This window comes from Pseudovirgaria hyperparasitica (assembly GCF_010093815.1).
Source record: "Pseudovirgaria hyperparasitica strain CBS 121739 unplaced genomic scaffold EJ05scaffold_15, whole genome shotgun sequence".
Lineage (NCBI taxonomy): Eukaryota > Fungi > Ascomycota > Dothideomycetes > Acrospermales > Acrospermaceae > Pseudovirgaria > Pseudovirgaria hyperparasitica.
This window is the reverse complement of record NW_022985563.1, coordinates 745,041-772,223: the sequence shown is the minus strand read 5'-3', so window position 1 is coordinate 772,223 and position 27,183 is coordinate 745,041. Positions and strand designations below refer to the sequence as shown.

Below are 27,183 nucleotides of genomic sequence, written 5' to 3'. Positions count from 1 at the left end.
AAGCCAACCCAACGTGGCGTTGCGCGCCAAACATTCCGGGCCCTGGAATTTCATCGTCAGGGTTGGTGACCTCAGAGCATCTTGCTAGACTCGATCATTCACGCATCGTACTTGTCGTCGCTCACTTTCTCTTTTCGTCATATCCTATCGCAACATCTCTACGTTAACTTTACGCTTCGCATTTGTATGAACTCGACCTGCACGCCCCATCGCGTGTTTACGCGCGCCTTCAGACGTTCACACTCGTTTTCCACATCTCTATACAGCCATGGCGCCACCTGCGCCTGGTCTTCCGACAAAATTCCCTTGCTGGTGTAAAGCGGTATATTCGTGGGGAGGAGAAGTATGCGCCCGGTACACGAAAGCTGAGCCCATGCTAATTTGAACTCTCCGTAGACCAAGCGCGACCTAGGCTTCATCGAAGGAGACATGATAGAGTGCCTCAATGCAGGTGATGGATCATGGTGGATGGGGAGGCTGAAACGAGATAAGCGCATGGTTGGCCTATTCCCATCGAACTTTGTCCAGGTCCTCGAGAATTATGATCCTGTGAACCGAAGCCCAAGTCCCCTACCGCCCATGCAAAGCCCTGCTGGAAGTTTGACCAAGCCATCGCCACAAAAGTCTAAGAGCGTATTCAGGAAACCGTTTCAAGCATATCACGCAGCTAGCCAACCGAACCCGGAGGCTGCAGCAAGGAAGATATCAAGGGATAGCGGAGGCTCACCCAATTTGACCCCTACGGGCAGCATAAACACGCACCGTCCATACTCTGCCATGAAGCGGATATCAAATGAAGGCCGCAATATATCTCCCAGCCCACTCGCTCATTCCAATAGCAATAATTCTACAAGATCTCCCGCAAATCTCGCATATAGAGGGTCAAGAACCAGGGCACATTCCCCTACTCCTCTTCGCAACAATTCATATTCAAGAGTGTCCTCTCCGGCACCTCTAGTTCAACATCTCAACTACTCTCGGGGCCCATCACCAGCTCCCCCAGTTGAGCACTTCGACTACTCTCGCGGCCCATCACCGGCTCCACCATCACAATACATAGCTTACTCGCGAGGCCCCTCGCCCGCACCCCAATCGCAATATCAAGCATACTCACGAGGACCTTCACCAGCTCCATATAATAGCCGCGAAGACATTGAAGCCTCTCCTCCACCGCCGCCTCCTCCACCGCACCGAGTTTTAAATACGACCAGTCGAGCACCATCTCCAATGCACCCGGAGCACAACGCCTCCACAAACGGTTACCACACCCCAGAGCCTCCATCTCCTCGTCCAACGAATATGACACCTTCGCCGCTCACAAACGCGATGAACGACGTCATGGCATCACTTGATGGTATGGAAATGCCTAGAGAGACAACTTCTCGCGACAGTGCCAAACCTGCGCCTGGCATTTGGTCTCCAGAAGCCTTCGAAGACTTACACACAACGAGACCACAGAAGTTCAGAGCTCAGACTTCACTTGGGATTGGAGAACGGGAAGACGAGGAGATTGAGGGACGCTATGTGAACAATGATTTCCAAGGTGATGGGAATGTAAGCAGCTACGTTCGACGTATGGAAAGTCGTTTACGCAGGATGCAAGCCGAAGAAGCTCAATCTGAGGCTTCTGGGACACAGTGTACGGAAAATGATAAGCCGCCAAAGCCACCACCGAAAGGTGGAGCTTATGCAAGGCCTGTGAGCCCCATGGAAAGGGAAAACTCAAGTGGGCTCGCGCGCAGTCTGTCCAAACGTCTCAGACATCGCAAGTCCGCTGTTGAAATTGGTAAAGAGGTTCTTGGTAGGACATTCACAACCAAGTCTAGTTCGACCGAGGCTTCTAAGAGCACACAGAACAGCAGTAGCACTCAAATGACAGGGCAAAGTATTATGAGTGCTGGCGGTTTCAGCGCAACGAGTGCTGGTAGCCTCGCTCGTAGAAAGTGGGCAACTGGTAGACCTATGAGCGTCATGGAGACTCGAAGTGGAGCGACTTTTGATGATGGTAGGCCTGAGACCCCTTTTACTGGCATCACCTATCACTCAAGTCATGCATCTGGGAACCAGGACCAGTGGCAGACCAATGTTCAAGGATCGGGCAGTCCGTTCGGTGGTCTTACAACGCCAAAGCAGAAGAGAAGTGGCTTTTTCAAAAGAATGGTGGAGTCTGCAAAGACTGGTGCAGCAAACGCAAGGAGTACCATTGCTGTAGGGTCTTCGAGTAGACCGCAGTCTCGATCGCAGTCTCGGTCACAATCCCGCCTCGGAAAGTCGATGTCAATTCTGGGAGGGCTGGAGGGAATCTCCGGTTCTATTCCCTCGGGTATGTCAAGCCCAGCACGCGACATGGGATTGGGCGGGGCTTCTGATTGGGTCCAAGTCCGACGAGACGTGAATCGCTCCAACTCACTGAGCAAAAACGAGAGACAAGAAAGGGCTGAACGATGTCAGATGATGGACGTTCCAGTCATCAACCCAGTCGACATACTCCTCGAGAATGCTGAAGGAGACGAAGGATTGGATGGTCTGCCAGTATCGGATCCCATTGACTTCTCAGGTGTCAACTTCAGCTTAGTTGATAAAAGCGTGCGCTTTATTAAATCACTGCCGCCGATGACTAATCCTGGAAGTCTTGCACAAGGTCATGTATGCAGGCCCTATCGAAGTGACGTTCAACGATTACGCGCCATATTCACCTGGGTAAGTGAGAGGATAGGATGGGAGGAAGACTTCGTGGGTGACATCGACTCACGTCGTGTCATTCAGTCTAGGAGGGCATGCGCTGAAGAATCCGCCGTTTTGGTCATGGAAATGTGCTCCGCCGTTGGACTACATGCCGAAGTAGTCAATGGATACCTCAAAACACCGGGTGAAGAGCTTGACATGACTGCTGCAATGCGACCTAATCACTGGTGGAATGCTGTTATCGTCGATGGCCAATGGCGCATAATGGACTGTTGTCTTGCTAATCCATCAAACCCGAAACGACACCTATACTCAAGCGCGAGTACCCAGGTGGCAGAAACATTCTGGTTCCTCGCTCGACCCATCGAGATATGCTATACGCACATTCCAATTATACCAGAACAACAGCACATATGCCCACCTCTATCTCACGAGGTCCTTCTTGCCCTGCCAGCGGCTTGTCCACCGTACTTCAAGAATAGTCTCCAGATCTTCGACTTTGACACAAGTCTTCTCAGTCTTGACAACCTCGAGCTCGCACATATCCATTGTTTCGTACCTCAGGACGTTGAATTTGTCGCAGAGGTCGAAGCCGGTGCTTACTCCCAAGACAACGATGGCGACTACTTCGAGAACGGAAATACAGTTAAGAAGCGCGCCCTCGCCCAATCAGATTGGGTCGGCGGTCAGAAGCGATACACCATCAAAGCACTACTTCCCAGTGATGCGGGCCAGGGCGTGCTAAAGGTGTACGCCGGAAAGCGAGGCTTAATGGTACGTAGCTACAATTCTGATTCTATACCGAAGGACGTAGGCTGACATCACTCCGCAGCATTCAATCAAATCAAATCCGCACTCTCTGGCATTTGCTCTACCGCTCACGCATGTGGGCCAAAATCCGGCTTTTGAATTTGTGACAATTCATCCGACCCCTCATGCTCAGCGCCACGATCTCTATGTTGCGCAACCGCAATGCGCGAGGTTGGCGCTGAATAATACGTTCGTGTTTCAGGTTCGCCAACACCCGTCTGCACCCTACGCAGGAGCAGAAGTCATACAAGCGACATCACATTCGCGCGCCGCTTCGCCGAATCCTTTCGCGCGCCCTACTTCAGCATTATCAATGACATCGGCATCAACGAGCCAGTATTCGCATCCAAGCAACTCCTCTGGTTCTTCAAGTGGCAATGCAGTGCCTGGTCAGCAAAAGCCTGCTAAATTGGCGATCCAGAGTCCGACGGGCAAGATTATTCGCTTTATCAGAAAGGGCGAGCATATGGTCAGTAGCCATGAGAGTGGCGATGGAAGTGTATGGGAGACTGTGATTAAGATTGGAGAGAAGGGCACATGGAGAGGCCTAGTGCTTGCTGATCGGAGTGCAAGGTGGTGTGTTTTCGCAGAGTGGGAGAGTGGGTGATAGAACGCTCTGAACTGTATGGAAGTATTTGTGTGTGTCTGAGTGATGAAAACATGTAAGAGGGACTCGAATATGCAGGGTGTCTGGAGTATTGTATTTGCATGTGGAATATTGTGGTGCCACGGTGCCATATATCAACGAGTTGGGACGGGGCGCAAATCAAGCAGCGCATCGAGATGATGTATAGCGAACCACTAAAGGTTTCAATGAAAGGCATTGAAATATCTAGCAGAATGTCATCCATTTAATTCAGTTCGTTATTTCGAAGCCTTGCAATTTTCGTGTGCATAGTGAATTCAATGCCGTACAAGTCTGGAGGTCAACTATGTATCAAACGAATGTGGGTGAGAAATCTTGGCTCTCAACAATCTCCATGGTCCAAAGACAGCCATCTGTACTAGTTTAATAGCAACATACAAGCCAATGTACGATAACGAAAAATCCCAGCCACATGTCAACAAGGGGGATTGCTCATAACCGGTACACCCTTACGAAAACAAAAAATGAGAGAAGTAGAACTCAGCCCAAGCACCAACTAACTAATGTCCACCTTTTCAATCTCCCCTTGGCTACTACAGTAGTAGCAGATCTGCCGAGATGTTCTATATATAGCCGCGTCTGACATGGCCATGCATATATATATCTGGCCTTACTCAGTATAGGCTCTTAGACGATTGGACCAATCGTTCTATTGAAAATTGGCCTTTACATGGGGTGGATGGACTAAGTGGGGACTGGGAGGCCTGAGCTAGCTAGCTGGCGGCGGGCCGCTGAGGGCGTGCATGATATGTATGTATGTATGTACGTATGTATGTATGGCATTGGCCATGCGTTTGTAGCTCTGGTGTTGTTGGTGTGTGTCTGATGCTTACGGAATTACTGGCTATTGTTTTAAGATCGTATCACTGATTCTGATATAGGAAAGTGGTGGTTTTTTTTGTGCGTAAGAGCTGTGAAGCCTGTGATGCAGAGGGGTATTGGTCAGCAGACTGGCCAGACTCGGAGTTTGTGGAAGAGATGCTTTGCGCGGGCTTTGAATATCTTGGAAATGGACGGTGCCGGTGTCCACGGATGCCGGAGAGCAGGGGCGGTCGTTGCCGGACGTCTTCGAAGTGGGACTTGGGGGCGGAAGGATCTTATGAGCTTGGCAGGAAGCTGGGCAGGGCTATGCTTGGTGGGCGGTCTGATGGGACTCGTGGTTGGTGGACAGTGTGCGGGGTTCTGCTAGATGGAAGTTATAGGTGAGGCGGTTGAGAGGGAATTCAGGATTCTGGATGTTAAGGAGTGGAAGAAATGGTATGTATATGCTGGAAAGTATGTTTTCGCGTATTTTGATCATGGGCGAATAGGGGCAGAAGGTCCGAGCTGCTTGATGTCTGGATACGGCTTTGATTCGCCTGGGTGCCAGCTCAGACATCGAGGACATACAAGCATATATGAGATTCTTCGTAATAGCTGTGAGTTGTCCACAGATCTATTGCTCAGTACAACGCCTCCAATGCCACGCTCAAGACGAAGAACTTGCAGACCACCCTTAGACAACCTCCAACAACGCTAACACACAGGACAAAGAAGCTGGAACTTTCACAATGATACACCCTGTCTGAGCCACCTTATTGGTTCATCGACCCATCTTCTCATCCCTAGTCCCGCTGCATCCAATTCTCCTACCACCCCTTGAAGCACACACGCACCCCAGCCCCGAAGAAACCAGGAGTTCACAAACAGATTCGACAGAACGCCAAAATGAGCCAGAATAACCAGTGCCATCGGATGCCTCTGCCTGATCAAATCAAGGAATCGCGCTGGCACGAGTGACGGCCAAGTCCAGACGGCAAACTCCCTCACCACGTCTTCTGCACGGATCAACGCGTATGTCTGCCTCAGACCCGCTATCGCACCTTTGCAAGCGATGTGGTCTGCCGGCATTGACTTACAGACAATACCTCCGTTGTTCAGATGTTCGAGTTTGTCTAGTGATTCTGCGAAGGCGCCGCCTAGCGTGCCTGGCGCAACAGGCGACCCGCATCGAAGTAGCGGACCTAGGGGTCCATTTTGTACGATGCCAATGGCTGATGGTGATTGCAGGATGTTCTTGATCCCTTGGATGAGGTGAAACGATTGCGCGATTTCGTCCATGCTTGGGATTATTGGGATTAGGGAGCGTTGGGAGGCCGTGCTTGCGAAAGGCATGATGGCGAGGAGAGCACCGAGGGCAAGAAGGGCGTGGCAGTTATCTTGGCTATGAGGAATTCAGTACTGATCCTCTGCATGTTTTCATTCGTAAGACATGTTCTTACGTGACTTGAGATAGCGCTGCACGGAACTCTCCAAGTGCAATCTGCTCGTGGTAAGTGGCCATCAGGGTGTATTCGTTGCGTCTTCCAGGACATCTGTATGCTAGATGAAGAGCCGAAAGCGCAAGGATACCTGGAGTTGTGAGTCTTAAATAATTCCCTACGAGAGCAAGGGGTGTTACTTGTACAGACCATGCATCAAATATTCGTGCGAAAATGCAAGCTGTGGAAGTGCTACTTGGAAGACATGCAATCGACTTGTGCTCTGTACAAGAGTTGCACTAGTGAATGCTGTGTAATGGTGCAGAAGTTCGAGGTCATCAATCCAGCCTGTAGGGTTGTGATCGAATGTGAGGTTGTCGAAGTCTATGAAGGGACTTGAGAATAGCGGACTCGATATTGCTTGAGAATCGATCATTTGATATGGGTGTTGTGGAGGAGACAGTGAACTCGTCTCACTCACACATGTTTCACTGGATGAAGCTGGAGATCTTGCGATACTTGGTAGAATGCGGACCTGTATCATACCAGTCAAACTCAAGTTACTGACTATAATCGTGATACGTACTTGAGATCTGCGTCGCGGGCTGCCTCCATCACTACTCTTCCTTGGATCATGGTACAGCAATGAACAATCGGCGTTGTGTCAGTGACCACAGGGCTTTTGCTCATCACACTGTGACAAGGTCAGTCAGACTCTACACGTACATGCATTTCTCTAGACCTACCTTGACTCGGCGCTTTTTGCATTGCATGCATCCATTTCGAGACTTTTTATGGCCTAGACGAGGCTTTGTCATTGCAATTTGTAGTTGATTTGGAATGCTTCAAATTTAATCCGGTATTGGTAGTATGCGGGCTTCTAACTTTGACTCGAATGAGAAACTGAGCCTATAAGTATGAGATTGAACAGAATGCGAGGGCCTGGCCCTTCTGGGAGTCTGTGATGATAGTGTGCCCAGAGTCCATTGCACTGTCCAAATTGCGTACCATACCAAGGACCACGCCGCACGAAGCCATAAAATCAAGCCTTTAGGATGCATAAGGTACAGTTCAGCCCGTAGATCAGCTCAAGTACTACAACTGATCAGAAGAGGATAGCATCGAACCAATCCGCAAGGCGTCTTCGAAGGATTAACCGAGCGCACCTCACTAGCATCTTTAGTCAAGATAGAGTAAACCTAAGCACGGAAAGCTAGCTCCTTTGGGCTAACGGAGTATGCTGCTCCTATCCAATCATATATATGCATCTAGCCTACCTAGTAGCAAATTAGCAAAGATGAAGCCGAATTGCCAAGCCAATCTTCTTGTCCTCCGGAAACAGTCCTCGACCATGCCGAGTGTGTATATGTCAGCTCGATGCACCTGGACATATACACAGCAATCATCAATCGTAACCCGGCCGCGTTTAACAGCACATTGCCCCTGCTGCACTAGCTTTACATCTGGCATGTAATTGGCTTTCGTTCCGAATGCGACAACACAGCTGCAACTTATGCACTGTACTTCCTATGTCTTTTGGTATGTCCTTGGACGCGGGCGCTATTCAATCGAATCATGCGGATGATCCATCATACAAGAATTGTGAACTCGCCGTTAGCCTAGTGACGCTGTACTTGTTCACTATAATCGCTATGTCTCCGCCGTATAGTATATTGTCTACAGCCACGTTGATCCTACAATGAGATGCTGTTGTCTATGTAATAACTTTGATTGACGTCCGATGCTGTGGCTATAACATCTGAGCTCAAAGAAGCAGTATAAATTCTTCGCAGTCAAAGCCCCCAATGCGTCTCTTCTGGCTACACCACCCTTGCAAGCGACGCCAAGACTGGCTTGCTACAGGTCTCCAAGGCAGGGACGGTCCCTGTTCAATTTAGTCGCGGCTGAAACTCTGCCAACCAGTGGATGATCTCATATACATGAATAGCAACATAGGTTTAATCAGAGCTTGTAGTCGTATCAGAGACGGCGCTTATACTGAGAGTCCATCAACACAAGTTCTACCATCCGAGGAATGTAGGATAAAACCTGAGCCCCAGTTTCTGCATATACTTATCCGCAAGCTTTGCGTGATGGCATTGTAACAAGCCACTGGTGGCGCATGATTTGACTCGTCTTGTCGTCTATAGCAGTATTAGCTTCTGTTCTAAATATGTCTTAGTATGATCAGGATATGATGGACCAGATCAAGACTTGAGTCTGCATTTCTAATCAACAGTCTGTTGTCCAAGTGCAAGACGCCTCTTGGCTGGGGGCCAGTACCATGGCACATATTATGATGCCTCTGATATGGACGTACTTTAACGCACCTTAAGCTGAATTGGCCTGCTCAAAAGCCTAATTCGTCCAACGCCCTTATACATCAAAGATTGTGATGTTCCCACCTGTAAATTACAGCTTCCATGCCATGATCTACAACGTTTCCATTCGGACTACCTATCTTTAACCAACAGATCCTCCTTCTGCCTAGCATGATCCATTCTTCCACGACAAGATTTTTCTGACGCCTTTTACAAGACAAGTCCTACACCAAAACACATTGAATGTCTTGCCACCAACAGTCCACGCGTTCTCCAAACATGCTAATCAAGCCAGGGGCTATGCTATACGCTCGTCAAAGAGCCCACCACATAACCACCGCCGAACAGGCGGAATCTCTTAGCCTGATCCCAAGAACATTGTCCAGACTTCAGCCCCCCGCATTTCTCTCTACACAAGCACACATCCCGAACGCCACACCACGACCGTTGTAATACCCGTTCACATGGAACCCGAGGATGCCATGAGGCGGCGTCTGCGTCCTCCCGCCCGCAGGATGGCTTTGGGGGCTCCAATAAGCGCGGCTAGTAGGCGCTTCCGATCGGCATAACGTTATATACGGTTGGTGTAATAAGCTGCAGCTATACCTGGCGATGCGTCAAGTAAGCGATGCGAGGCTGGCGCGAGGAATGGCGCTGGCGGCTTGGCAGTTGTCGCCCGGCTTGATGTTCCTTGACTGAATCAGCCTTGGGGGCGGTGTCGATTGAAAATTTGATCATTCTGGCTTAAGCTGCCTAGACTGGTTTGGTTGGAAGATCGTGAGAGTGAGTGGAGAGGACTTGTGTCGCTACTTTGCGGCGTTTGGGGGTGCTGAAGTGACTCTGTTTTGGGCTGCGCTAATAATGCAATAATTAGCCAAAGGGAACGTCTTCTGTGATTGGCTGCCGGACCTGCTAATTGGCGTGATGCTAGGAGTTATACCGGTCTTGTTGTACAACCTCAAGCGATTACAAATTTTGGCATTCGAGAGAGACATTGAATCATAATATAGCGGGCATTGCCTCTACCACGTTATTGCCGAGTGTGTTGAGTGGGTTCCAAGTGTATCGCATGGCTCACTGCCCAGCTCTCCGTCTACAGGAAATATCAGGCCCAACATCACCTTCCTTCGCGTAAAGCTTCTTCACTAGAGAGAAGAATGTAGTTGAGATCTCGAGACAAGGCGAGTGAGATCAAACTAACTTCGGACTATAAACAACAATATGAAACAAGAGTAGAATATACCCTGTGTCCAACGTCAACCAGAATAGATCACCATTTGATAGACACGAATTAAAGTAAGACATGAAGAAAGTCCTGTGAGGCAAGGACATCCATATACACACGTGTTGAAGTGGTAAGGCTTTTCAACAAAATCGAATCTGAATATATACATACCTTCCCCAGCACCACGCCCCTGATAATCATCCCTCTTTCGCTACCTTTTCAACATGCCACCTAATCCTCTCCACCACCGCCTCGATTTCCCACCCCGGATACCGCGCCGCCCACTCCATTATCCGCGCACCAGATCCATAAACACACAACACGGGCTTCAATTCCCGCGTCCACAGCCCCTTCCGCGCAGCCTCTACCAGGCCCTCTAGCAGTGCAATGCACTTCTCCTGCGCATCATTCCCCTTATGCTCCTCAGCTCCATGCCTAACGCCATCCCCCTCCTCACCATCCGCAAACCCAATATCAAAATCGAAATCATCCTCCACCCCGACCCCAATCTGCAGCACAACCTCCACGTGCACTCCGGGCGCGTAGTCCTCCGCATAATGCCCGGCCGCCTGTACCAACCCCAGGAATCCACCTGTCCCACGCAACCCATCCACATCATCACAATCACCACCACCCACCCGCACCACAATGCGCACATTGCGCAGGCACTGCACAACCGCACATCCGGCCGTCCAGCCGAATATCACGCTCGACAGTGCACCCACATGACTGAAGCCGCCGTGGTCACTCTGCCGCGGTGGCGACTGTTGGAGTGATGGGCGGCTGGGAGGAGTGAAAGTGGAAGCAAAGGGGTAATTGGGGGATGTGGGGGCGCATATCTCGACGATGCGCCGCATGCGGAGGAGGGTGGCCGTTGCTTCAGCGCGGGTCTGCTTGCATGTGCCGAAGAGCGCCGTTGGGATGTTGCGGGCGAGGAAGCCGCGGGATGAGCGCGACTGCACATTGCGGTCGTCGGTGGGTTTTTTGGCTACTTTGACGGCGGAAGGGGGGCCGCGTGAGAGCCAGATCAAGGTGCTTGTTCGGTCATCGGCGGCGGAGGGAGTTCGTGCTTGTCGCCATAGGTCGTTTGACCCAGGCTCGGCAAGGACGAGGGCATAGATGGTGTCGCGGATCTCGCGGGGGATTTGGAGGAGACATGGGAGTTGGGGAGGGGGATTAGCCGAGGAGGGAGAGGAAGGGGCTGTTAGGGGGTCGGCGGTGCTGGCGGATTGTGATTTGAAGGACCGGACGAAGATGTTGCCGGTGCTGAGGGAGGAATGTTAGGGTGGCAGGCCAGGGGTGACAGATAAAATAGGGGTGGTGAGGAGGGATTGTGAGGAACGATGAATTTGGGGTGAGTAGTGATGATTGAATGAGTACCTACGGTGCACTGAGGTCGTCACATTCGCGTCTGACGCGTTGCATGAGGATCTCTCTGCTGTTCTTCATCCTTGTTGTTGTTGTTGTTGTTGTTGAATGGTGTCGTATTTGGTAGTATGTATGGTCGATATATATGACTGTTATCACAACCAAGAGAACCCTGGGGCAAGCACCTCTTTATATACCCTCACATGTAGAGCACATTAAAAGTACCGCGCTAACATAAATTCTTGGCCCTTCAAATCCATGGAACCCCGTCCACACGGCGGTTGCAGGCGGAAACGTACATCAAGATTAATTGCCCTTTACTGGCTAAGGTTTCTCTCTTTCCATGGCAGCTCATGAGGCATCAGAATCGTTGGAACAATTTGGCGGATAAGTGCGTGGCGGAATGTCGCAAGATAGTATGTTTTCAGTCGGGTCATTGATTAGGAACGTGAAAATTCCACGGTAGTGCTGTCACGGATTGGTCTTGGGTCAACTCGCGATTGACGCTACGATCAAGTTTCTCGAAAGCTGTTACGGTCCAACAAGACCGCAGTAATGGCATATTGCCGCAAGCTGGCAAACAGGTTAATTAGTCCTCTGATTAACACTGCCACACATGGCGTAAAAATGTTGCAAGATGATCTGACAACAGTATCATACGTGCTTGAGTAAGTCGAGTGGAAGCCCAACGAGCCGTAACAAAAACCACACTGATCCCTCAGTATCCTTCCTAGTCTCATCGTTATCTCACTCACACACGCATACAAGCACAATGACTCGCGCATGCACGGCAGCTATCACCCCAATGTCCTCAGATCAACATGCAATAACAATGAATGTGCAGCGAGGGCTGCATCCAAAAGAGCACGGTTCGAGGATGAAAGATGAGATGTCGCGAGAGCGTGCACGCAGGCAAAGTAAAGTTAAGAACGAGCGACCTTGAATTCAATAGCTATGAGTGAATGATGTAAGGAAATGACAGGTAATCTTGATTGGGAAGACGTACATGTGGCACAACTACAGGGCTCGCAGGTTGCTGTGGTACGTACAGAGTCGCAAGCAAGATTGACTTGCTATACAACAGTAGGTCCAAAGAGTGGTCTCAGCTGTCCTTCGCGACTACTTGCTTTACCAGGCATACAGAATGCAGGGCTCAGGCCCCGACCTCGCCAATACGTGGTGCACCTCCCTTCCAATCCCAGCGTTCATAGTACCTGAAGACAAGATCATATCCGTCAAGGTCATGGACAATACGATCAATGCGCTTGTAACCAGGGATTGTTTCCATGCGTCGCGAGCTTTTGGCTGCGGGACCGAAGCCGAGCGTGCCTTCCGGGCTGTCATCGTCCTTCGCTTCGAATAGAGTGACACTGAAACGGCCTGGCTGGAAGATCTTGACAACCTGCTCGACAATATCGGCAGTTTCGCGACCCGTCTGGCGTGCTGGAACGTTGGTCTCGAACGACGCGTACGAACACTGGGGTTCTGGAGTGACGTGAACAGTAAAGTAGTGGCCGCTCTTAGGTCCTTCAGGAGACGGCACGACTCCATTCGCAGAAAAGCCACATGGTGTAAAGAGGTACGCATCGACCTTGGCATCGGGGTACTTGTTTGTCGGGTAAACATCAGACAACCCGCAGGCTTCAGACACGACAGTCCCAAGCGTGTGTCCTTCAGTTGTAAGCTCCTCTGGAAACGTTAAGTCGTCTTCGTCCGAGGAGAATCCCGAGTGGTCGGACGAGGTCTGCTCGAACACGTCAAAGTCATCTGAGGTCCCCAGTCCATTAGTACATGATGCTGGTGAATTAATCCCATGTTCCTCCTCAATAGTCCCGAGGCTGGAAATCGCAGCCTTTCGCGCATCGCGAGTCTTCTGGAAAAACTTGCCCTCCGCGACCGCACTCGCGTCCTCGAGATAGAATTGCCGAGCATTCTCCTCATCAAGGTCGGTCATGAGAATTTCCAGAGTCTCGTCCTGCGCTTCGTCGGAGCTCAATGAAGGTATCATACGCTGAGGGGGGCTCAAGTACTTGGTCTCCGTTCCGAGAAGCAAGCTCTTGTCCGAATCAGGTGTGCCCGGTGGCGTCAAACGTGTGTCAGGTCCAGTAATGTAGAGGTACCAATGTTCACCATTCATTTTTCCGATCATGTACGCACTTCCTCCCAGGAACATTCGGTCCAAGAATTGGACTTCGTCACGCCAGCTACGGTGGGGACCGTGCTGCTTCGTGGGAAACAAGAAGTTTTTGCGGCTGTAAAACACACGGTACGGGGTTGCTGCAGCCGGTACGCCTTGCGGAAGGTCGGAATCAAGGCCTGGGAAGCCCGCAGAGAGAGAAGCAATCTCAAGCATACGGGGCAGACCACATAGTAAAGTGGTGGTTCCACAGGTCTTCAAGACAAGCTTGTGGGGGAAGACAAACATCGAGGATTCAGACAAAAGATAGGCATCCACATGTTCAGATTCAACAATGGATAGCACCTTGCAGTTGACCAAATCCAGCATTTCTTTCCATGTCTCCGGTGATACTGCCTTGAGCCCGTTGGCAGGCACCGTGTTCGGGAGAGTTTCAGGGGAAGCACTGAACCATACCTCCAGGAGTTTCTCCGGACCTTCAAAGGCAGTGCTGGAGTCGAGGTCCAAGGTCGCATCGCGATTGATGGTCAGATGTGGCGTCCCTTGATGAGAGGACGGCGAGGCGGTGTAGTGTTTTGGGATCTCAGTATTGATCATCGCCGTCAGGAGGCCTCAAACGGTGCCGACGGAATTGTATTGAATTAAGTCTTGACAGGCTGACAGTTTGCAGTGGCTTTAGGCGAGGTGCAGCACAATCTGCCACCCAGACAAGCGGTGCGGTGCTCGTCTGAGAAGAGAAGGCCCACGGATGGTGGGTGTAGAGTGGAGGCTGGCTTAAGCCAGCAGCAATGTATCTTATACTAGAAACGACCTTGGCGGACGTTAGGGAGGTCGGACGGAAAGGAGCAAGAAGAAGGCTCGACGCCCTAAAATGTTGGCGACTGTGACTGTCGTCGCACTGAGCCGATACCCTTGGCGAAGTACCGGGATCAGCAGACGATGGGATCTGCTAGGGAAGGTATATGGGGATTGAGTACGTGAAAATGTGCGTGTTATCTGGGCCTGTACTTGAGTTAGCTGTGTGTCATTCGGAAGTTGTCGACTGTCGCGCGATCAGGCAGAGAGGCGGTGGGACAGCAGACTCACTTAGAACGCTGTACGAGGAATCGCGCGAGCTTCTGCGATTTCATAAAATAAATCTGAGTAGACGAAGTGATGTATAGACGGCTTAGCACAGCATTGGATAGTGGAATTGGCGGGTTAGCGAAGATCCGAGTTGAGCGAAGAGTCGAGGAGATGAAGTTTGTTGTTTTAACTAACGTCATCAGAATTTGCGTTAAGCGAGCTTCTAGTGCCAGCATTGGACACTGAACGCACCTTGGTCCCGGTATTCGTAGTGGCAAACGACTACTACTGCGAACCGGCTGTGAGAGTAAGTACTGATATGTTTTGTTTGTATGGCTAACAGTAAGAAGTGAATGTGTACGAATTGCGGTCAAGAAAAGTGGTGTGGGAGGGATCAATGGCAATTTAAAGAGTGTTGATGCCTCAGGCTTTCTAAGGCTTCTTCAGGCTTCAGTGCCCCGAGCTGGGTTTTGGGTTTAGGCTTCGCACAGCAATGAATAATAATATGCCAGCAAGTTACAACGAACGCCTCACCCACGCAGAGAAATTGCAAATGCGCCATTTTGCATCGTATCATTTTCGGATTCGCCCACCTCGCCATGGCATATTCGGAAGTCCTAACCGGCGCTGGCAAGGCCCTTTCCTCCGCCTCGTGGGCCCTTTTCTTCCGCTGCCGTCGTTCCCCAGATAAACTCTTCATGCGTCGACTTGTCCGTGTCGCGGTGGGATCCGATGCGTCACATTTCACACAAAAGTTGCTAATATCATAAACTGTAATCCCTACGACAAGGATGGGAATGACTTGCCAGCATGAAGCCTGCACTACGTCTGATCTAGGCACGTTACGGGGCCACGCACAAGGCGCAGACTGCCAGCGCGCAGCACTTTGACGTACCATGCAAGTCCTAATATGTAGAAGCTCACGCAGTAGGTTGCATGCCGATTTACACCGCCACCGATATTCCACTCGCCCATCGGTCAGGCCATGCCGCTCCTCAGTCTCTGTACATCGTCACCGACTTGACAGCCTACCAGAATTGCCTCTGCAACGGCTCCAGTATGAGGAGGACTGGGTTTCACGAAGAGGAAGTTATGGCAGATCGCAACCTCAGTCTTGCTTCTTCCTGTACCTGCAGGAGCCTGCATAGTGCTATGCTTCCAGAACGCTGACTAATGATATCGAGTATGCAGTTATGCTGATCCGTAAGAATTACAGCACCGGGGCGACCCATGTATCACCACCTGTTCAAAGATCTGCACCGAATGGAGAAATACCACTAATATTATGCTAGCTGCTTTCTGAGATCAATACACCTCCAGCAGGAATATGTGAATACTTGCTACAGTCCATGCTGATCTGAGACTGACCTCGCCATCACAGAAACATCACGGATAGCGCTGCCTGGGTTGCTTATTCCCACTCACACGTCCAAGACTTTGAGGCATCATCATATGTACATCAGGTGCTGCCCTGGATACCAAGCTGGCATCCCGTCTGCTTACCTAATGCTTTCTCGGCCGAGGATTTGTGCCAACTTCCAAGGCAGACTCCCGTGCTCTGTGAAATTATCCATCCATACAGGAAGCGTAAAGTCGAGACACGACGTGGAACACTAAGCGACATGCCGAACTAGAAGATCCTACATGGACTGACGCTGGATTGCGATCGATGCTATCGTCGAGAAGACACAATCAAATCGACTCCGTGAACTTTTCTTGTCTATCTGCTGCATAAGAGTAAGATAGATCTAGTTATTATTCAGATTTCACAGACATCTTATCCAGGTATGTGAGTTCGAACACGTAAAGGATGAGACTCCTGGCGACAGGTATACGAAGCCGCACATCGATCCTATCACCCTCAAAATTCATATTTCATTTATAGCCTTAGTATTTCAATACAAAGGCTGTCCCTTATCTCATTTCGGAAAGCCTAAAGTGACGTCAGATCTGTCACCAACAACGCCCTAAGATTAACTGGGTAAATTTGGTAATCGAATCTTGCGCAACAGAACTTCAAATATTATGAAATCGATCGCAATTCGATTGTCGACGTGCAGCAACACGCCCATGTCTAAACTACCTATATCCCGCACGGGCTCTATAAAGTGCAGCCAGAGGAAAGCCAAGTTATCCCCCAAATAAGCAACCCTGAAAGTACATCGCACTTGCTATAGACAGGCGAGCGACTTATCGAGCCTCATACAGATGCTAGAAACACGTATGGAAAAGAACGCACTGGCAATTCTTCACCTGTCCACTATTGTGGCCGTGCGGGCATTCGCGTCAAGAGCGCTCTCAGCGGAGCTCAATCACTAGACTTGCAACAGAGAGCCTATATATATCATTAGTCTAACAGTACTGCGTCAAAGTCATCTCATGAAGTTCTTGGACATCATCGTCATTACTCCAAGTGGTATCTATGCCTCCGTCGTCAAATGCGGACCGTGGCTACACAAGCAAGGTCTGGGCAATCTCTTCCAACATTACAAGCCACACATGTCTCATTCCAATAGGTTCAGCTATCTGGAAGCTCTGAAGGAACTGCTATCTCAGCAGCCTAATCTGAGCTTTCCTTATATTAAGGAAATCTATAGGGCGGATTATAACCTACATCTCGGATCCAGCATCGACACAGACACGAACGACAGCTTCGGAACGCTCGTTGGTTTATCGCTGTAATTTGTCAACGCCTTGACAGCTCGAATCCTTTTCGGCCTGGTGATACTGACATACTGTTCGTGTCTGCATACCACTTACGATGGCAAATGGTAGGCAAGGAGCAGGGGCTCCAGTCTTTCGATATATGTCAATCAAAAGGGCGAAAGCGAACGGTGAAGGTTTCCAGAGTGGCCCCTTGAACATTCTCCAGCTTATTTTTTTCGACGTTCGAATGGGCATTACCTGCGAGAGCACGCCATACATACCGACGTAGCCAAACATCGAGTGTCGGGCCAATCGTCCAGCACAGAGAGTGCCAGAGCGGATCGGACAAAGATGTGTTATTCCAGGACCTAAAACGATCAAGCGATCATGGAAATGTTGCGTCTTAGACATTTCCACCAAGCGCACTCTCGACAGCCAAGTGGCATATGCATGACTGCCCAGTGTGGTAGAACGCAAAACAGGACTATGATACTATCCCTTGACCTGTATACTCAGTCTGGAAATCGACACTCTCGTACCATTCTAAACTCCAACACTGTCGTATCTCCACATTTCGGCATACTTCAATGATAGCAGACCTGACAACTATATGTCGCGTCGCTCAGGAGCAGATTCTTCGTGTCGCGTCGAAAATGGACAGCTGCCTATATCGATGTCAGTGAAGGCGTAGCTAAGCAGGTGTCGTGTTCCAAGTAGCATGTTGTTACTGTGACAGGGAATTCCAGGTGGATCAGGCGGACTGGGCGAGCGGAACATACACTTTCGCCAGTCTATAATTTGTCTCACGATGAAGTCAGGGCATCTTATCTTACTCTAGGTATGAGTACGTATCTCCTGAGTTATTTGATCAACCTTATTCTTGGCCGGCAGGGTGGGTAAAGTTCATCGTGTGATGTGAACACAAACATTGGGAACATTCAGCCACTAGCTGATTATCGCATGATGGAGCTGGAGCCTAATCTGTACAGCTTTGGAGGCGCTAGCGATTGCTATAGCTATGTAACTCACAGATCCTTCTGTCTGACATATATGCTTACATCTGGCGCAGGGTCATCATGAGTGCCGACAACGCTCGTATTTACGGTGCGCAGATCTTCGAACAGAATTACAATCGTCTTCACAGGCGCGAGTTTAGGGTCGCCATGACCGTTCTGTTCGTTGGACTGGCGCTAACCATTGTGAGATTTGTAGATGATCTCGCATAGTACAATGCCCAATTTGAGTCGAACACAGCATAGACATCTGAGTACAATTTGGCGAATACCTGCAAGCTACGTAAGATCTGAACGTATGACTGTCGGTGAAGCCCTACCTGCTATCTTGAGTACCCCGCCGAAGTAAGATTGCACTTGCGATTCCGCCTGCATGTCAGCAAGGCCGCGATGCTTGGCAGTGTGCACTTTTCCTGGAGTTAGTTGATGAGCATCACGAGAACGATGACAGCGTCGTACAGGAGGATACAGATATCCGACAAGTTCCAATGCTTCTCTAAAGTTCCACATCGCCTTACACAGATTGTGTCTCATACAGAGCATGCCGTGTGATCCTCCAGATCGTCGTAGGCAAAGGCTTGGTGCCAAGCGCACTGCCGATCGTCCGAACTCGCCATCTTGGTGCTCACCTTGGTCCCATTTCTGCAATATCCTCCCTGAACATACAGCTGAACCTGTGGATACTTCATTAATTGGTCATAGTAAGTCTTGAAGAGCGGGGAGTTATCAAGATACTGTGCTACAAATCGATTTGCCAAGTGAGGTTAACATAAACACACGCTAGCCAAGTCGAGCCAAGTGATAGCCGACCGCGAAGGGAGGCCTTGCGCGTAGAGTAGGTGTGGTACCTTCTTCTTTCGGATGAGCGGTGCCGATCTTACCTTCTGGAAGAGTTTAACCTGCCCAGAAATGTGGCTTTGCCCAGATGTAACCAAGGTTGCTATCATGACGAACAGCGAGAAGATATGGCAGAGAGGCAAATGTCCTGTACCGGAGGAAAGCGATGACAGTTCTTATATAAACCTACCACTACGAAGCGAATACTTGCTCAATCCTGCTCATTTCAGAAGTTTATTGCTGTTGGGCATTTGCAATGAAGCTCTCATTGGTTCTATTGGCGCCGCTGGCGGTCAAGGCTGCCGAATATGCTGTTGAGGAGTACGCCTCCGGCGCCATTCATCAACGGCTTATGACCATGAAGAATGTACGTCTGACTCTGTCCTGCGCCTTCATACAGCTCTAACACCTACTCAGGAACAATGGGACCACGACGAGTCCGTAGGCCTCCATGATCTTGATCAGTGGCCCTCTTGGGACAGATGGTCCAGCCTGAAGCCTGACTTCAAGAATGACCGCGTCAAATGCAAGGATGGTCTTGCCATCGTCGAGCCCGGAAACGCCAATCAAACCTTCCGTTGCAAGAATATGGACTTTTACGATTTCAAGAACCATGCCGACCTGGGCGGTCCCGAAGCCGCCGGCTCATCTTCCTGGGGATGGACCTCAAAGGATGGACGGGAGTTCGGTATCGTGGGCCAGTTCTCAGGTGCTGCCTTTGTTGAAATCACCAACAAGGGCAAAATCATATATCTCGGTCGCCTGCCCGCTCAAAGCGTCGGCTCAAGATGGCGCGAGATCCGAGTATTGAACGACTTTGTGATCATCGGCAGCGAAGCCGTCGGTCACAACGTTCAGATCTTCGACATGAAGAAACTCCTCCATATCGACCCTAGCTCGCCCGTGACATTCGACCCACAAAGGGACCTCGTCGGCCTGTTCTCTGACACCATTCCCATCGGCCGCACGCACAACGTCGTTGTGGACTGGGACAACGAATACGCCATCGCCGTCGGCGCCCAGCCACGCAATCAATCCTGTGCCTCTGGTTTACAGTACATAGACCTCTCCGATCCATCCGTGCCAAAGTCTCCGGGCTGCGCCAGCCAGGACGGATACGTGCACGACGCACAGTGCGTGACTTATAACGGCCCTGACCGTAGCTTCCGTGGCCGCAACATCTGCGTCGGATACAACGAGGACACCGTCACTGTTTACGATGCCAGCAGCAAATCCGGCCGTCCTGCATCCGAAGTGCTCTCGCGCCTCAGCTACCCGGGCGCAACGTACTGCCATCAGGGCTGGTGGACGGAGCGCAATTGGCACCAGTACGTACTGCTTAACGACGAGCTCGATGAGCGTGATGGCAAGGGGCCTGCTGCCAGCGGCCGTCCAGTCACGCATATAATCGATTTTACAGACTTGCGCAATCCAAAGTGGACAGGGACGTTCTTTGCGACGGACCATAAGACGATTGATCATAACCTGTATATCGTCGATGGTCTCGCGTATCAGAGTAACTACGGCGCCGGACTGTGGGTGCATGATGTCAGGAGCATCAGCAGGGACCCGACTGGAAGCAAGGTCAGTGTCGAGGGCTTCTTCGATATCTACCCTGAGGACGATGCGGTGGGTGGAATTGTGCAGTTTGCTGGCACCTGGAGCCACTTTCTCTTCCCGTCTGGCTTTGTGCTTGTGAATACTATCGAAAGAGGCGCGTTTGTCGTCAAGTTGGCGAGTGGGAGGGGCTCGGGCAGAGGGCCTGGTTTTGGAGGCAAGTCAAGGGGAGGAAGGCGGTAGGTTACAGTAAATGTCAAACACATGGCTTCTGGATATCAATTTTGATCGTTCCATCGAGAAATGACAGTACCATGAAGACAGACCCTCCATATTCATTCAAACTTCTTTCCTCGCCCCCATATTCTTCATCCACTTATAACATGTCGTATGTCGACAAGGCTATGAAGTCCTTCATGTGTCATATATTCCAAAGTCCTAATCCAATTTCTCTCAATGTATTTTCGCCATGCATGCCCCTGGCTTACACGAGGCCACGATGCTCAGGCTGACGAATCGTTCCTGCTCTTGAGATCCTCCTCTTATAACCTTCCTGCTCTTCTCTTATTCCTTCTCTTATTCCTTCCTTTATCCTAGCTAGCACTAACGAGCGGTATATTCATGCCATGCTATGCCTTTTCACATGCGACGACTCACTTCCTGATACTGGCTGCGCAGAATGTTGATTCTGATGCCGCCTCTGATGTTGACTGTGTCGAGTGTACTACCATGCTGCTATAGATGTCCTGTCTCTTCCCGCTCTTTTTCCTTCTCTTTCCTTTGTCCTTTTATGCTCCCTCATATGGGTTTCCCTCCTCCTGGTACTGGTATCACACGCATGTCACAGCATACTCTATTGAGTTACCTTTTCTCTACCTCCCCTGCTGACACTCAGCTGCGCTGGTGTTAGGGCGAACTGTGCAGGACGTTGATGTTGATGTTGATGCCAGCACTAATGCTGCCCTGGATCGAATTCCTTGTGATGCTAGCTGTGGATGTCCAGCTTCTTCCCTCTCTTCCCTCTCTTCCCTCTCTTCCCTCTCTTCCCTCTCTTCCCTCTCTTGTCTTGCTTTTATCCTCTCTTAAACACATCCCCATCTTGTCTAAGCACTAGTGCTACACACACATGCTGTGCCCTTATCAGCCCCAATATTCTCTCATCCCTTTCTCCTATTCACTAGTTGCCCTAACCGTCAGCTGCGCTGGCGTCGGACGCTGGCTGCGCTGGGGTCAATGTTGATTGACGATGGTGATGCTAATGCTAAGACTACCCCTGACAGCGAAGAATGCACTGCGACGCTTACTATAGGAATACCGTCTCTTCACTCTCCTCTCTTGCGCTTTTGGTTCTGCCCCTCTTCTGTTAGTTACGCCCTTGATATGAAATATGTTGATACGCTCCCCTACGCCCGTCCTAACGCTGATGCTGGCTGCGCTGTGGTCGATTTTGATACAAATGCTGATGCGGACGGTTCTAAATGTTGATTTGATACTAATATCGAATTTGACGCTGGTTACGATGATACCGACACTGATTCAATGTCACTGCCCGGGCTGATGCTGATACTGATGTTGATGTTGATGTTGATGTTGAGCCAGTGCCCCCACTGACGCTATTACTCATGTTAAAGCTGATGCTAATATTGATGCTCTCATGCATGCTGACCTCGCCGGATGTATAGAGCGTGTCCGAGGTCGATTTCGATGTCCCAGGGCTTGGTTTTGTTTTTCTGCTTTGTGAGGGTCAGGTGAGTGCGGGAGGTATGGGAAGCTGTGGAAAGTATGTGTTCGCAGGTGAGAGGTGTGCGGTGGGATCATTGTTTTTCTTGGTGAGATACAGAGATGGGCATATACAATCCGAATCTGTGCAATCTCAATCTGGGCCAAAATTTTAATAGAGAATACAAGCTCAATCCACGCCTCAAAATGATTGCCAAGACGGTACAATCTCAATCCGATTTGTCAGATTGATTGTGTTAGATTGAATAAAGTGGGATATATACCTATATATAGCCGCGGGCCCTATCTTGGGCCATATTCAGGCATCATTTCTGCCTAAGGCTACTATATTAGAGCCTAAGGCTAAAGTACAGGCCTTAGGCAGAAATGATGCCTGAATATGGCCTAAGATAGGGCCCCGGGCTATATATAGGTATATACCCTACTTTATTTAATCTAACACAATCAATCTCAATCCCTTGGTATAGATTCTAAGCTTAATCCGTACTTTTAGAGTGACTAATCATACAATCCTAATCTAGGACCTTGGATTGTATCCGATTGTATATGCTCACGTCTGGTGAGATATTAGAGAGTCCAGGACGTATGCCGTGTTTGCTTGGGGGTGTGCTGGGATGCCGGTGGAGATAGAACATGTGAGTGTTTTGGGAGTGAGAGTGACAGAGTTAATGGTGTACGACGCTAGGAACAGATTTTAAGAAGAGGATATGCGATTCTTAGAGGAGAAGACCTAAAATGATTTACAGAAAGAAGTGCAGGAGAGAAATCGGTGTTATGATGGGATGCTCGGATGAGGTTTGACGTGCACGGTGTGGCTAGAGGTGTTTTTTCTTGGGTTCTTTGCTGTTTATGCTGGCTCTACGGGCTGTGTGTGTACTGGTTCTAGTTCTTAGTTAGTATTGATGTTCTCATTCCCCTGAGTCTGTTAGGGTTGTAGTTACTATGCTCTTTCTACGGGAATTGACTCCTGGGTAGTCTAATTCAGTATCGCTCTAGAAGTTAAGATACTGTATCCCATGTGATGTCAGCTTGATCTCTCCAGAGATGTCGTTACTTACCTGGCCCAAGGTATCTCATTAGCTGTAAGGGCTTCAGAAAAGGAATTGGAAAGAATATCGACAGTGACTATAGCAAACAAGATGATTGACGAGGCACTCATTCGGTCTAGTTCGGACTCATCTTAGCTGTCCCCATTGCCTGAAGACTGGGGTGTACCAACAGCTCTGATATTAGTATTTTAGGCTCTGATTGTTTATTTGTATCTCTCCTTCTCGAGCCCAGTGAAATATGAAGCATATGTGACTCTACCCTGGCGATCTGCGCCTGTTCATGGCCATTTCCCGCCCCGATACCCTTCGGCATGTGCTTCCGTCTCGTGAAGAACAACTCTAATCACTTGTGTGCCTTCACACTTGCATGGTTGTTCAATAACAGCTCACTTTCGCCGACGACCGGCATGTTGGGCTTGGCAGTCCGCACAACCCCTTATTTAGAGGTAGTAATTTGTTCACTTTCAAATCCCCCTCTCTCTCTCCTACTACATGAGAGCTCCGTTCCTCTACCTGTCTTTCCTGATCGACTCTCCTCTATCGAAAGGTTATCTTTATTCTATCTTAACATCACTTTCAACTCTACCTGATCTCTAGCATTCTATTCAGATCTTCATAAACCCTCTCAAAACTCAAAACTCTCCCAGGATGTCACCAGAACAGAAGATCTCCAGCAGCAGTAGCAACAACAGCAGCAACCTCTCCTCTCGAGAGGAACAACTACTCGCCCACCTTAAAAGAGAGCTCGAGCAAGCCATCGCTAGGTCACACAACAGGTACCATACGGAAATGATGGCCCTCGGGGAGCCAGCACCAGCATTAGTGCCGTATCTCCAGAGGTACGAGCAGCAAAACCGTGACAGGATACGAGAGCTACGGCGCCAGTACGAGCAGCAGTGTGCGTCTGTACGCCAGGAAGCGGCTATGCGTCGCCCGTAGACTTTCTCTAGACAGGACATTGGGGAGTTATCAGGGGAGTTAAGGGAAACAGGGTATCAGGGGGTAGAAGATCTTGGCTATTTGAAAGTGGGATGTATATTAGATTATTAGATCGTGTTTATGGTTTATGAAAGGAACATGCATAAGTAGGGGGCGTGGAGTTAGGTCATGAATTCACACTTATTATACGTATCTTTCGTGTACTATGGTAGAATACACGTGACTCGTAGAATATACATAACACTTAGAATAGATAGACAGAGTAAAGTACGTATACATAAAAAAGAGATTATATAGCTAGTAAGTATAAACTCAAAGAGATTTCAATAATTAAAATATATAATATCTTATTATGTAGTAGAATATAACGAAAGAGCCTCCTAGGTTAAGGAATTTACTTGTTAAACACCGATACTTCGGTAATGACTCTCCATAAGCGCCGCTAGGTTGACATGCTATACTTGACTGTTCCTAAGGACTAGATCGAAATTTCTAAGATTAATGTCTACATACGTTCTGGAATTCAACAGAAGTATAACTACTTAATCAAGCAAGGAATAAGAAATATTATTATATCAGCCTGCCAAGCCGACCTTAGCTTTGGTTTAAGATTTTTCTTAAGAACGGCACATGAGTAATCTACTAAGTCAGTCTTAGTAGACATACCTCGCCCTTTATTATAATAGAAGTTATTCTAGAGATGGTGAAGAAGCATGCTAGAATGTGGACTTGCCACGTCAGAGTCGAGAACAGATGTAATCTGTATGTGTATTCCTGCTTTGGACAGTGAACGGCCCTTTCGGAAGATCAGCAAGACTGTGTCCTCTACAAGGAAGATAAAGTACCTCAGCCTCGCTATTTGGTCTAGGATGGTATTTAGGAACAGGGAGTCGCTATGCATCACCTTCGGCAAGAAGGCTATCTAACTATATCTATGGTAATGAATAAACCTAGGAGCCATAGGAGTCTCTGCACCAGGAACTATATGGCGTACATTTTAGGACTATATTCTAAGTGGATACCATAAGCGGACCATCTGCTTGACTAATTGGTAGATGAACTGGTGCAGGCGTATCAACTATGTTGACACTATTCATAGGACTCTCGTCCTTACGCAAGCTCACGATGAATTTTCCAAGTCTCTTGTAAGTACAGAGACAGTGTCTTATATGATCTCATCTCCAATGTCATAGCAAACTCCTCGAACATATCGAGCAAGACAGGTAGACATACTAAAGGGAGTAGCAAGACTAAGTGGAAAAAGGTTGCTACTTCAATAGGGGGGTCATCTAGAATATCCATGCTCTTATAAGGTTTCGTAACCTCTCAAGTAGTCAACAAGAGTATTAAAGCAGAAGTAGTCTTTGCCGATGCTGTTCTAGAGTCACAGCGCGACAAACCCACCAAGGCTGATTTCATGACACTTAGAAGCTCACAAAGGTCATGAGAACCAAAATTGAAGAGGGAGCTGATCAAGCGTCATAAACCCCTACAGCTCCAGTCAAGAACACTACCCTCGCGAGCATTATAGTAGACCAATAGGCGTCCAACCTCCGGAGACGCTGCTCTGTACTACCTAAGCAAAAAGGTTACCAAAGAGTCCCAGAAATTCTAGGGCGTCATAAGCTCTAGCATCGAGAATATGAGAGCAGATAAAGAACTCACATACATCATTATCAATTCTATGGCCTCTGAACTGAGCAAGAGTGGCAAAGGCCCTAGTCGCACGTTGGGACTAGAGTTGAATCTTGAATATTCTCTCCTTGGGATTCTCGAAAGAGTTGCTCCAGGTAGTCCAGATGATCGAAGGCGAGAAGGCACGTTGCAAAGCTCACCATGTGTGTTGTCATTTTTCTAGAATTGCTAAACGAACCCCTGAGGCAAGCTGTACATTGTCTTTGGGGAAGAACCTTGAGTAGGATTTCTTCGCTGCAGACTTCATGCTACTAACATCTTGATGCATGATCTTAATTGCCATCTTTAGCTTGCTGAGCTTATGAACTAGGAGGTTATATTCAGCTGTCCGAAAGAAGAATGATATGAGCTTGAATCTACACGTCCGTTTGGGACCCAGCGGCTACATCCCGTAACATGACTCCTCTTAGCCACTTAATCATGCTTATCATTGCAAGGTACTTAGAGATGAGAAGCTAGAGACGTGTACTGTCCTAGGTTGGTTTGCTTCCTATAGCTAGAGAAGCCACTACTCTTTACTATCGCGATGAAATAATCGTCCTGTAGCTTAGAAACTGTAAGCCTCGCTCTGAAATTCTTGTTAGCGTCGACTATAGTACGGCATAAAGAGAACCACTCTTTTGACGTCCATAAAAGTGAAGTCGCTACTCCTGAATACTTTCAAAGCAGACTATTGCACGAGCATCCCGTCCGGTTAATGTAATACGCATACTGTTAGATGTGGTCTTGTAGCTATGCTTGTATATAACAGTTTAATTCTTTCCATGAGGACATCATTTAGTAGATGTAATGTGTGCTATAGTAGGGGTACTACAGTCCCTATTTCCACTAAATTTCGCTATAACAAGAAGGATGCTGCATATCTCCTTATTACTCCTCTGGGAGTTCATGTCTGTTTCTCCCATGAGGTCCTTAACCTCCTGAAGGGTTCCCAGGACTCGTCTCTTGGTCTTTTCTTGTGTGATTTAGATTTCCCACGTGGGATTTTGTTCCAATGGATGCTAAGACACTTCTACATAGACGCTATCTGAGTTGAAAGCATACGATCCCATCCAGCAATTCTGTCGTATCGGTCGCAGCCACTATGAATGCAAACGTTCACAGCAAACGCAGGGGAAGCGAGACGTTCACTGGAATACCTCGATGGGAGAATGTAACCGAGGAAGAGTTGAGCCCACGACGCCAGTGAGTCCTGGGGAGAGGTCGTGAT

The 27,183-nt window shown here is 49.1% G+C and overlaps 8 protein-coding genes across 8 annotated transcripts; 3 read left to right on the top strand and 5 right to left on the bottom strand.

The window, feature by feature from the left end:
• Positions 1-47: 47 nt before the first annotated feature.
• On the top strand, positions 48-4,356 carry EJ05DRAFT_533119 (uncharacterized protein). Its single transcript, XM_033749108.1, has 3 exons — positions 48-343; positions 397-3,459; positions 3,518-4,356. The coding sequence occupies exons 1-3, from the start codon at positions 269-271 to the stop codon at positions 4,100-4,102; spliced, it is 3,723 nt and encodes a 1,240-aa protein (XP_033597375.1). The 5' UTR covers positions 48-268; the 3' UTR covers positions 4,103-4,356.
• Positions 4,357-5,582: 1,226 nt separating this feature from the next.
• On the bottom strand, positions 5,583-7,483 carry EJ05DRAFT_540960 (uncharacterized protein). The gene is made up of 6 exons (XM_033749636.1): positions 7,128-7,483; positions 6,968-7,075; positions 6,863-6,916; positions 6,592-6,680; positions 6,403-6,532; positions 5,583-6,344 (listed from the first exon to the last, which is right to left on the bottom strand). The coding sequence occupies exons 1-6, from the start codon at positions 7,160-7,162 to the stop codon at positions 5,687-5,689; spliced, it is 1,074 nt and encodes a 357-aa protein (XP_033597374.1). The 5' UTR covers positions 7,163-7,483; the 3' UTR covers positions 5,583-5,686.
• Positions 7,183-7,495, bottom strand: EJ05DRAFT_138219 (uncharacterized protein). Its single transcript, XM_033739208.1, has one exon. It carries the CDS (start codon positions 7,440-7,442, stop codon positions 7,233-7,235), a length of 210 nt encoding a protein of 69 aa, XP_033597373.1. The 5' UTR covers positions 7,443-7,495; the 3' UTR covers positions 7,183-7,232.
• Positions 7,496-10,124: 2,629 nt separating this feature from the next.
• Positions 10,125-11,376, bottom strand: EJ05DRAFT_540959 (uncharacterized protein; the record flags this gene model as incomplete). Its single annotated transcript, XM_033749635.1, has 2 exons — positions 10,125-11,193; positions 11,312-11,376. The coding sequence occupies 2 exons, from the start codon at positions 11,374-11,376 to the stop codon at positions 10,125-10,127; spliced, it is 1,134 nt and encodes a 377-aa protein (XP_033597372.1).
• An 854-nt stretch (positions 11,377-12,230) lies between these two features.
• Positions 12,231-14,389, bottom strand: EJ05DRAFT_137952 (S-adenosylmethionine decarboxylase). The gene is made up of 2 exons (XM_033739205.1): positions 12,302-14,389; positions 12,231-12,233 (listed from the first exon to the last, which is right to left on the bottom strand). Exon 1 carries the CDS (start codon positions 14,027-14,029, stop codon positions 12,449-12,451), a length of 1,581 nt encoding a protein of 526 aa, XP_033597371.1. The 5' UTR covers positions 14,030-14,389; the 3' UTR covers positions 12,231-12,233; positions 12,302-12,448.
• A 29-nt stretch (positions 14,390-14,418) lies between these two features.
• EJ05DRAFT_138033 (uncharacterized protein) lies at positions 14,419-15,484 on the bottom strand. Its single transcript, XM_033739206.1, has 2 exons — positions 14,519-15,484; positions 14,419-14,434 (listed from the first exon to the last, which is right to left on the bottom strand). The coding sequence occupies exon 1, from the start codon at positions 15,393-15,395 to the stop codon at positions 14,892-14,894; it is 504 nt and encodes a 167-aa protein (XP_033597370.1). The 5' UTR covers positions 15,396-15,484; the 3' UTR covers positions 14,419-14,434; positions 14,519-14,891.
• A 1,926-nt stretch (positions 15,485-17,410) lies between these two features.
• Positions 17,411-17,790, top strand: EJ05DRAFT_479325 (uncharacterized protein). Its single transcript, XM_033744653.1, has one exon. It carries the CDS (start codon positions 17,531-17,533, stop codon positions 17,732-17,734), a length of 204 nt encoding a protein of 67 aa, XP_033597369.1. The 5' UTR covers positions 17,411-17,530; the 3' UTR covers positions 17,735-17,790.
• Positions 17,791-18,974: 1,184 nt separating this feature from the next.
• EJ05DRAFT_138046 (uncharacterized protein) lies at positions 18,975-20,998 on the top strand. The gene is made up of 2 exons (XM_033739207.1): positions 18,975-19,360; positions 19,411-20,998. The coding sequence occupies exons 1-2, from the start codon at positions 19,250-19,252 to the stop codon at positions 20,791-20,793; spliced, it is 1,494 nt and encodes a 497-aa protein (XP_033597368.1). The 5' UTR covers positions 18,975-19,249; the 3' UTR covers positions 20,794-20,998.
• The last annotated feature ends 6,185 nt before the right edge of the window (positions 20,999-27,183 follow it).

Excerpts from the sequence above, each read along its gene's own strand:
- EJ05DRAFT_533119 (XM_033749108.1), top strand. The coding sequence starts at position 269 with ATGGCGCCACCTGCGCCTGGTCTTCCGACAAAATTCCCTTGCTGGTGT. Across the intron at positions 344-396 it reads TATATTCGTGGGGAGGAGAA|ACCAAGCGCGACCTAGGCTT; the intron begins GTATGCGCCCGG and ends AACTCTCCGTAG. Across the intron at positions 3,460-3,517 it reads CCGGAAAGCGAGGCTTAATG|CATTCAATCAAATCAAATCC; the intron begins GTACGTAGCTAC and ends ATCACTCCGCAG.
- EJ05DRAFT_540960 (XM_033749636.1), bottom strand. The coding sequence starts at position 7,162 with ATGGATGCATGCAATGCAAAAAGCGCCGAGTCAAG. Across the intron at positions 6,917-6,967 it reads GCCCGCGACGCAGATCTCAA|GTCCGCATTCTACCAAGTAT; the intron begins GTACGTATCACG and ends GGTATGATACAG. Across the intron at positions 6,681-6,862 it reads CTTCATCCAGTGAAACATGT|TGCAACTCTTGTACAGAGCA; the intron begins GTGAGTGAGACG and ends AGCATTCACTAG.
- EJ05DRAFT_138219 (XM_033739208.1), bottom strand. The coding sequence starts at position 7,442 with ATGCATCCTAAAGGCTTGATTTTATGGCTTCGTGCGGCGTGGTCCTTG.
- EJ05DRAFT_137952 (XM_033739205.1), bottom strand. The coding sequence starts at position 14,029 with ATGATCAATACTGAGATCCCAAAACACTACACCGCCTCGCCGTCCTCT.
- EJ05DRAFT_138033 (XM_033739206.1), bottom strand. The coding sequence starts at position 15,395 with ATGGTACGTCAAAGTGCTGCGCGCTGGCAGTCTGCGCCTTGTGCGTGG.
- EJ05DRAFT_479325 (XM_033744653.1), top strand. The coding sequence starts at position 17,531 with ATGGAAATGTTGCGTCTTAGACATTTCCACCAAGCGCACTCTCGACAG.
- EJ05DRAFT_138046 (XM_033739207.1), top strand. The coding sequence starts at position 19,250 with ATGAAGCTCTCATTGGTTCTATTGGCGCCGCTGGCGGTCAAGGCTGCC. Across the intron at positions 19,361-19,410 it reads GGCTTATGACCATGAAGAAT|GAACAATGGGACCACGACGA; the intron begins GTACGTCTGACT and ends ACACCTACTCAG.